Genomic DNA, 9,688 nt, shown 5'->3' on the forward strand with positions numbered 1-9,688 from the left:
ATATCTCTAGAATTTATGACAGAATCCATGGCCCTGATTTAATGAAAAATATGAGGCTTAAATGGGTGACAAATCAGGTCGGTATCTTGTCATTGAAGCAGCAATTTCCTCCTTTTGGGTCGAAATGACATCGTTTCTCATCTGAGGAACAGCACAAAAAAGAGACAAGGCACTTCAGAGGCCTTTACACCTTGTGTTTAAAACACAAAAGGCATCAAAACCAAATGTAAAAGTGTGAGAAATGATTATTTGATTTAATAGCAAGTCTCAAGTCTTGATTGAGAAGGAAAAATACCCAGTTTAGTGCACCGCCTCCTACTGCAGCCTCATATTAGCTGTAGCTTAATGGAGAAGTCTGGATTTTGTTCCCGGATCTTTTAATGGAATTGAATTAGCAAAGGATGTTTTCATGGTGTAGATGGACAGGAGGAATCACAGGAAATGTTTCAGTGTGTATTTGGGATGTGCGTACTGTTTTAAGACTTGAACCTATCCTAAATCCAATTTTGACTTTAATGCTGGGTAATAAATACTGGAATTAGAGGTTATAATAAAGCTACTAAAGCATTAAATTTAAAGGTATGCATTAACGTATTCCCAGTCTAGGAATACATTGATATGTGATGTGGATTCTTTAGTTTACAAAATATTCTCAATATTTCTTTTTCAGATTTTAACATTTTCACTTATGCTATTGGTCAAATTGAAATATTTGTCCTTAAACACACAACTGTCCTCCACCTCGGCAGTTTTCTCTGCATCAGTCTGATGCTGCATTAGTCTGCTGGTTTACATACATATTCATGGCTCCACTTTAAAGTGGCTCATTGCAGCAGGCGTCGGTGGTGCTCATGCAGAATTGAAGACACTGTCATTTTGTTCTGGGCAGAACTGCGAGCTGCCACGTGGAGACCCACTTCACATTTTTGCTGATGACACCGACAGCTTAATGACAGCTTGTGCAGGCAGAACGCCTTTAAAAGGAGTTCCTGAACACTAACAGCACATGTTGGAGGAAAATATTTTTGTCTGTATTGTCTGCTGTTAAAATTATAAAACGGGTTCTTTTTGCATTTTGGTTTAATCTGATGGCTTGGATGTTTTGCTGCATTGTTTTGGCCTTGTCACAATTGCAGTAAAAATGCTGTCCACTTCATGAAGCATGTGAAAAGAGCTGTAATTGTAGGTTGATGTATTCAGCCTATAAATACCATTTTCTCTCTATAGGGGCCACTTAATCAGACTGTGTAAATATGTTTTTAACCTCTCTGTTTTTTGCATGTTGTCATTTAGTCAGCAAACAAAAGACTTCAGACTTTCCTTTCTTTCTTTCTTTCTTTCTTTTTTTATCCAATGTTAGTTATTATTTTAGCTGCAGTGACATGCAGTACTCAAAAAGCAAAGAGAAGGGAGACAGAAGGAGAAAATCTCCCTCTCCCTCTTCCTCCTCCTCCCCCTCCTCCTCCTCCTCCTCCTCCCTGTGAGAGGAGGGAGCAGTGGGGAGAGGAAGGAGGAGGACTGAGTGAGACGGAGGGGGGGGAGGGTAAACACACCCAGACAGAGCCATGTCTGACATCCGTGCTCACTGAGAGAAGGAAAGGCTGATACAAGGCTTGTTCGACCGGGCAGAAAGAGAGGGAGGGAGGGAGGGAGGGAGAGAGGGAGTAAATGCAAAAAAGGCCAGCAGAGGATAACAAAAAAAGGGTGAAAAAGATGCACAAGGGCTGCATCAGTTCCTGTCATCAAAGAACAAAAAAACATTGTGTTCGTGAACGGGAGCTGGTGAGCTCAAGCACCAGGCGAGTGCAATGAGAAAGCAGGCAGACTTGAGTCACTGGTGCTGCTAAGCTCTCTCTCTCCCTCTATCTCTGCCAGCCAGGACTGAGCCTCGGTAGGATTCAGGGGGAAGGGTTTTGGGGCTTTTTAATTCAGATTTAGAGCTGGATGTTTTAGAGAGTGTGCTGTTATCTCTGATTGAACACAGTGTGCGACGTGGAGCCTCCTCCGGTTACTGTTTTCTCTGGCTGCTCCCCTCCCTGCTGCCTCTCTGTGTCTATGGGTCTGTGGGTCCTGACTGAGAAGCGGGGCATCACCCAAATACGGGGCTCCGACTGTATGGGAGGTTAAAGCCTGTGAGCACCAGCATGGGAGCCAAACAGATGAAATGGTAAGAGCTGCTTCTTCAATTCTTATTTTAACATCATCTCCACCCACGCTGATATTTTTGCCTGCGGACATGCTATTGTGCATCAGGCCTAAAATTCAGAGGACTTTACATCCCTGTAGTCACTTGGTAAGCATGTGTGACTCAAGGTTAGCCTTAGAAATGCTTTTCATCCCCACATCATGACTTTGAGACGCAAACTGTGCAGGTTATTGTTCGGTGTCTACGGTGCAGTAGGTGTGGGTGTGTCCCTCTGTGTCTGTGTGAGCTGCTGAGCTGCTATTGCCTAGCAACCACTGTCTAACTTGCCATTACCGGTTCTCCCATCTCATGAAACAAATAAATAAATTTAAAAAAAATACACATTTTAAGTGACAGCAGAACAAGAAACACATTATTTTTAGACTTGTGGACATACTGCAGCTTAAAAATCCACCTTCGTTTCCTTGATTTCAGACAAGCCAAATATAGGTGTCTATATTTAACCAGTCCTTTAAAATTATCTGCTAAATAACAGTCTGCTAACTGGTTAATATATATTCCCAGATTCTTAAACATATTCCACAAAATCTGAGTATAAAAAGTTAAAGCCTTATGACTGATATTTTTTTTTTATTATTTATGGCCTAATTGGATCATTAATACAGATGCATCAATAAGCAGCATTTTGCTGTTATAGGGAGGTGAGGTGAGACTAAATTACTTGATAATTTACTCTTTTTTCAATCCAATGGTTCCCAGACAGGATGGCGGGCCTCTTCCATTGGACCACAAGATAAATCTGGTTTAATCTTTGGTTTAACCTATATGTTCCAAATCTGTGTGTAGGAATGTGATCTCTTGGTGCAACAGATCAGCAGTGAGCATCTGAAATGGAGTTTATTGAACCACTCCCTGAGACAATGATAGAGGGTTGCCTGATAATGTCATCATGTGCAATAATGAGTAGGAGGAGGGTGCATCTTTGATCCCTTTCGGATAAACACGTCGTGGTAATTACAGCAACATCTGATAAGACACTCAGTTTGTGTTTGTTCATGTGACCTGGTCCTTTCTAAGGAGATGGGAAGACTGAACTATTAGATGTTACTCAGCACGGTGAATGTGGACTGTTTTCAAGGGTTTTTAGCAATGTTAGCGGCATGCAAGCCGAAGAATGGCTTAAACCACTTAAATAGCTCAACATCTACTGGATAAACTGCCATGCGCCCAGACTATGAACCCTGATGACTTTTCCCATATCATCATCAGTTTGATGTTTGTGTGCTTTTAAAAAAAAAGAAGAAATTATGGATTATCATCAAATTTGTCCCCTTTAACATTGATTTGCAGAAGCTGGGGTGATCCTCTAACTTTTTTTTTTTATCAAGCTCCATCATCAGGAAAAAAAATTACACTCTGTCTGGAGCTTTTTGTTTATGACTTGCAAAACATTCATATTAGCCAGAGTTTTTTTTTTTTTTTTTGTGCAAATGTTAGCATAACTTGCTCAAAACTGTTTCCGTCAGCATGTTTGAACTCACGTTAGCATTTAGCATGTAAGTAATCTGTAACCCAGAGGTGTCCAAACTCTTTCCTTTGAAAGGCCAAACATTAATCTGGATGGTGTGCTGCGGGTTTATTTTTTTTTTTAAATTTCATTAAAATGTGATGTATTTTTCAGAAAGTTAACATTATATTTTGAAAATAAAATGTCAGAATAATGGAGGTAATAGTTTTAAATCTGCGTAATAGAAATTTTTATTATTTTGCGTCCATCTTGCCAATTGTCAATTGTGTCACTGCCTCGAATAACATCAGAAAACCCTCATTCTTCGTAGATAAGATGTAGGCCAACAAAATTGAATAAGAAAACAGTAAAATTCATACTGTTTAGATTCACAGAATTTACAGTCCGTAGTTCTTACAGTGAGGATTTTACAGAATTTAAGAATGAGGCCAATAAATACAAGATTGTGAGCAAAGAAAACATAGAAGGTGCTCCGTTGTCACCTATTACATTTTAAACGCAACCTTCCCAACGCTGGCGACTAATGACGCAACTGTTTGCTGTCGGTTGTGATATGAGCTTGTGCTGAGTAATGCTACTAGATTCGCAGAAAATTGGCTCCAACCTAAAACTCGCTCCACGTGCATGTGATGGGAAGAGCGTGTTCGAGTGTGCAAAAGCAATCCCTCGGGACATTCTCTGGTTTCTAAACACAGTTTTGTCCCACAGTCGGGTCCTGCTTGGTTCTTTAGCTTTAGTAGTAGGGTGATGACTTGCGATGCTTTGCTAGCACAAGAGTTTAGATCTGTTTCTGCCGTCACAGGCTTGTTTTCACACGCACACAGAGGGTAAAAAATAAGAATCCCCCCCCATGCATAATGCCATAGGTCGCGGGTCACAGGAGCTGTATCCCATTTCTACAAACAGAGCAGAGTGAAGATGACAGCTGGCCTAAACCTCAGGCCGCTTCAGATGCTCTTAGAAAAGAAATGTATTATATTCACCGAGGTGTAAGAAAACCTACGATTCAGAAGCCATGCCAGCATTATGTTTAGAAATCATGGCCAAAGGGGGAGCAAACTATGTGAAGAATTTCCTGTGGGAACATGACAGACTTGTGTGCATTCCTGCTCCCACTGTGTCTGTTCCAAACAGGTTTCAGACCTGTTCGATCATGTGTTTTATTAATAGTATTCTTTGAAATAATCTATATATAATACTCTACATTACTGTGGGCATTATGTGTTCAAAAAGTGATTTGGTTCAAATTATTTAGCCCAAATGGGATTAATTGACATTTTTGTTCTCCTGGGGGAGTTATTATATCTCCATTTTATGTTGCTAGCTTTATTTATTTCCGTCCATTTGGCTGGATACAAACACATTCACTGCTGTCTGTGCCCACCATCTGTTTCAGTCTCAGCTCACCCAGCCCCGCCCACTCCCCCAAAGAAGAGTATGTTATCACCCAGTCCGCTGACACCCCTAAAGAAGAAGCAGTCCATGATCAGTCTGAGAACCGGGAGGAACCTTGGGATGACAAATCTGAGCCGACAGAGAAGAAATCTGTGACAGGTTGGTTGGCTGCACATCCAGCCGGATACGATGCAATGACAAAAAAAAAAAAAAAAAAGCTTCCATGTCCCCATCTTCCTTTCAGAGGAGGTGCCTCTCTGCGGGTTGTGTCCCTCCCTCGGGCATGATGGGCAGGAGGAAGAGAAATCCTGGGAGGAGCAGCTAGATGCCCACCAGGAACAGCTGGAGAAGGAGATGCAGGAAGCCAGGAGGATGGTGTTCCGCCTGCAGGTAACTCCTGGTGATAATAACAAACTGCAAAGCGGCTTTGAAAAGCTCCACAGAAGGTGCCCACACTCCAGTTCATACAGGGAGGTTTTAGCCTGGTGTCACACTTCTGGTACTCTGCAACATTTTGAGTGATTCAAATAAATACAAAAAAAAAAAAAAAACATGACAGAAATATCAAATAAATAATTTTAAAAATAAAAAGGTTCAAAGGATGAAGTCTTAGGCTCCAAAGCTTTGTCATTAACACCGGATTTTCTCTCGACTCAAAATATTAGTTAAGGACATGTTTCATCACTATAAATTGTATGAGGTTAATCCAGTTGTGACATTAAAGCATTTCATTTTATTCCCCAGTTAAACTCACTATATCTCTATTCGCTCACTTTAATATTTCTCTATTTTGAATTTCTATAACTTCCTGATAAGCTGACCATTTAATATCCTACCACAGTAAAATCAATATAAAGGTTGTCAGAATAACTGTGTATGACAGACAATCAGTAAATTCTATGTAATTTTATTTGTAAGACTTCATAAAATATACGTACTTGTACGTAAGTTATGAAATACTTTACATGCTGTCAATCTATTGTTGCTTCTCCTTTTTTCTATGTTGTATGCTTCTATTTCTAGCACATTCTTTTATGTTCATCATCTTTGCAATAAAATAATTCATACGCAGACGGTATGCACAGATCAGCACTTAATACCTTAACAAGAATACGTCCAATTATGCAACAGAAGGCTGTTCCCTCCCCCATCATCGACAAATAAACAAGAACTTTATTTATATGTATACAATATCAATCTATCCAGTTATTGTTAAAAAATATATATATAATTAATTCTAAATTATGTCTCTTTGATGTTTATTTTTTGTAATTTATCAAGCCAACATGTTGAAAATTGCAGTGGCGTGCTGCTTAAGATAAGGAAAAAAAGGTTTTATATATATTTTGTAATATAAAATGACAGATTATTTCTTATATCCAGCTGAAGTTAGTGTTGCAGCTCCAACAGGTCGACAAACTGCAGATATTTTACACAAGAAGCCTTTATTACTAATTACACAGATTACTGTCACTTCCAAACACATCGAAGCCTGTGTGAACTCCGACAGGCTTTTCAATGTGATTTCAATTTCACCGTGTTCAATTCACTGACTTTATTAGCTGCAACGCAAAGCATGTTGTGCAGCCACGTATGAAATTGCACAACCGATGCATTAACAAATACAAACAGAAATACATCAGGATGGATATCTACATTTTACAGACCTTCAATCTGTGTGTCTCTCTGTGTTTTTGGTCCTCAGACCTTGTTGCTCCACGGCTCCCTCCCCGAGGAGGACCAGGACGGATCGGTGGGCATCGGAGAGAGCCGGGCCAACGCTGAGCCACAGCTGGTACAGTGCCTTCTCTCTGCTAACTCCAGAAAACAACACTCTATGTGTGAAGTGTCCGTGTCAGCCCTTCTGTTGTGGCGATTTTTGCAGCCGTCGCTCCCCAGGAGAGCACAAACGAATCTCTCTGATCTGCCCACCCGCTGTCATGCTGGCCCGTTGCCTCCTCATGTGATCTGACATTTTTCTATTCTCTAATTACCCCGCTTACACCCTCTTCCCTTTGAAGGTTCTAATCCGCAGTCGTTTGGACCAGAGCATGGAGGAAGCCCTTGACCTCAAGGTACAGTAAAGTAAATATACTTGGGTTTCATATACATGAGCAGTGTCCCTTTTCTCTGATGTTTCTGTGTCCATGTGTGTGGCTCTCAGAGAGAAATCCTGAGACACAAACAGGAGACGCGCCACATTCAGGCCATCAAGGTAAATCCCTTTCTCTAACATTGTACACTGGTTGTGAATTAAACCGGATTAAAGGATATAATTCAATCTATTGCAATTCCACACCCTTCCAAAGTAAAGATTCTGCAGTTTTTTTTATCATACACAAAATGTAGTTTTCATTTCTTCGCGGACATAAATATGTTTTGAAGTGGGTGGATGCTATCGATGTGGCAGGTGGAGGCAGTTTATCTGTATTCAGGTCTCCTCTGGACGTTTCTTTGATCTTCCCCCTCCTTCTCATTAGGATGCTCTGCAGCAGCGCCTGGCAGTGCAGGAGGATGCCGTGCTGCAGCTAAAGCAGGAACTACTGAGATGCAACATGGCCAAAGATCAGCTGGAAGGGGAGAATGTGAGACAAGTGATGATTCCCATTTGACATGATAAAAAAAAAATCTGACCGGCTCGACCTGCGGGTTCAGGTTTTATGAGAGAGAAATAATGCATCGCGTTTAATACATCTGTTTGCAGGTGGAGCTCAAACGCAAGCTGAGTGAAAGAAACAAATTACTCAGTGAATACGAGGTAGCGTCTTTTATTATTTACACTACAGTGCATTCTTCAGGAAGAGTGCGCAGGTAAAGGCTCATGTCATCCATCTCTATTGTCGCAATAGCAGCAGCTCGGGAGGAAGGAGAGAATACTGCAGCAGCAGCAACAAAAACTGGATGAAACTCAGCACAAAGCACGTGAAGTCGGCCTTGGGCGGGTATGAAACATGACATGTTTCCACAATGTACTGTCTGTCTGGATGTAAATCACATCGGGAGGCTGTGGCTCAGACGGTAGAGTGGGTTGCACACTAATGTGAAGGTTGGTGGTTTAATCCCAGCTCCTGCCGTCCACATGCCTATAGCATTTTGTGCACCACTAGAAATTTCTTTCACGCAGGACGCGAGATTGACTCATATTTCAGATGACATGCTATAGTATGATTTTTTTTTCAGATTTTGGACGACATACTATAGTTTGACTTTTTTAAATAATTTGGACGACATGCTATAGTATGACTTTTTTTTTAAATAATTTGGACGACATGCTATAGTATAACTTTTTTTCATATTTCGGACGAGATGCTATAGTATGACTTTTTTTTAATAATTTGGACGACATAATATAGTATGACTTTTTTTGTCATATTTCGGACGACATACTATAGTTTGACTTTTTTCATATTTTGGACGACATGCTATAGTTTGACTTTTTTTAATAATTTGGACGACATACTATAGTATGACTTTTTTTCATATTTCGGACAACATGCTATAGTATGACTTTTTTTAATAATTTGGACGACATGCTATAGTATGACTTTTTTTTATAATTTGGACGACATGCTATAGTAGGACTTTTTTTAATAATTTGGACGACATGCTATAGTATGACTTTTTTTTAATAATTTGGACGACATACTATAGTATGACTTTTTTTGTCATATTTCGGACGACATACTATAGTTTGACTTTTTTCATATTTTGGACGACATGCTATAGTTTGACTTTTTTTCATATTTCGGACGACATACTGTAGTTTGACTTTTTTTTAATAATTTGGACGACATACTATAGTATGACTTTTTTTCATATTTCGGACAACATGCTATAGTATGACTTTTTTTAATAATTTGGACGACATGCTATAGTAGGACTTTTTTTAATAATTTGGACGACATGCTATAGTATGACTTTTTTTAATAATTTGGAGGACATACTATAGTATGACTTTTTTTGTCATGTTTCGGACGACATGCTATAGTATGAATTTTTTTGTCATATTTCGGACGACATGCTATAGTATGACTTTTTTGTCAGATTTTGGACGACATACTATAGTATGACTTTTTTAAATAATTTGGACGACATGCTATAGTATGACTTTTTTTAATAATTTGGACGACATGCTATAGTATGACTTTTTTTAATAATTTGGACGACATGCTATAGTATGACTTTTTTTTAATAATTTGGACGACATACTATAGTATGACTTTTTTTAATAATTTGGACGACATACTATAGTGTGACTTTTTTAAATAATTTGGACGACATGCTATAGTATGACTTTTTTTCAGATTTTGGACGACATGCTATAGTATGACTTTTTTAATAATTTGGACGACATGCTACAGTATGACTTTTTTTCAGATTTTGGACGACATGCTATAGTATGACTTTTTTTTAATAATTTGGACGACATACTATAGTATGACTTTTTTTCAGATTTTGGACGACATGCTATAGTATGACTTTTCTTTATAATTTGGACGACATGCTATAGTGTGACTTTTTTTTAATAATTTGGACGACATACTATAGTATGACTTTTTTTCAGATTTTGGACGACATGCTATAGTATGACTTTTCTTTATAATTTGGACGACATGCTA

At 39.2% G+C, this 9,688-nt stretch overlaps 1 protein-coding gene across 2 annotated transcripts; it reads left to right on the top strand.

Annotated features, from left to right (window-relative positions):
- The first annotated feature begins 1,563 nt into the window (after positions 1-1,563).
- On the top strand, positions 1,564-8,032 carry LOC138205425 (dixin-A-like). Of its 2 annotated transcripts, XM_069161443.1 has the most exons (10): positions 1,567-1,891; positions 1,985-2,167; positions 5,071-5,228; positions 5,314-5,459; positions 6,775-6,864; positions 7,091-7,144; positions 7,234-7,284; positions 7,550-7,654; positions 7,774-7,827; positions 7,919-8,032. In XM_069161443.1, exons 2-10 carry the CDS (start codon positions 2,145-2,147, stop codon positions 8,015-8,017), a joined length of 780 nt encoding a protein of 259 aa, XP_069017544.1. In that variant the 5' UTR covers positions 1,567-1,891; positions 1,985-2,144; the 3' UTR covers positions 8,018-8,032. The 2 variants fall into 2 exon arrangements, with proteins under 2 accessions (XP_069017545.1, XP_069017544.1); XM_069161444.1 differs by having other exon boundaries at positions 1,564-2,167; positions 7,922-8,032.
- The last annotated feature ends 1,656 nt before the right edge of the window (positions 8,033-9,688 follow it).

This window comes from Embiotoca jacksoni, unplaced genomic scaffold (assembly GCF_022577435.1).
Source record: "Embiotoca jacksoni isolate LCO1_2020_lvr unplaced genomic scaffold, fEmbJac1.0.p SCAF_28, whole genome shotgun sequence".
Classification (NCBI taxonomy): domain Eukaryota; kingdom Metazoa; phylum Chordata; class Actinopteri; family Embiotocidae; genus Embiotoca; species Embiotoca jacksoni.

Excerpts from the sequence above, each read along its gene's own strand:
- LOC138205425 (XM_069161443.1), top strand. The coding sequence starts at position 2,145 with ATGGGAGCCAAACAGATGAAATG. Across the intron at positions 7,145-7,233 it reads AGGAAGCCCTTGACCTCAAG|AGAGAAATCCTGAGACACAA; the intron begins GTACAGTAAAGT and ends TGTGGCTCTCAG. Across the intron at positions 7,828-7,918 it reads AATTACTCAGTGAATACGAG|CAGCAGCTCGGGAGGAAGGA; the intron begins GTAGCGTCTTTT and ends TTGTCGCAATAG.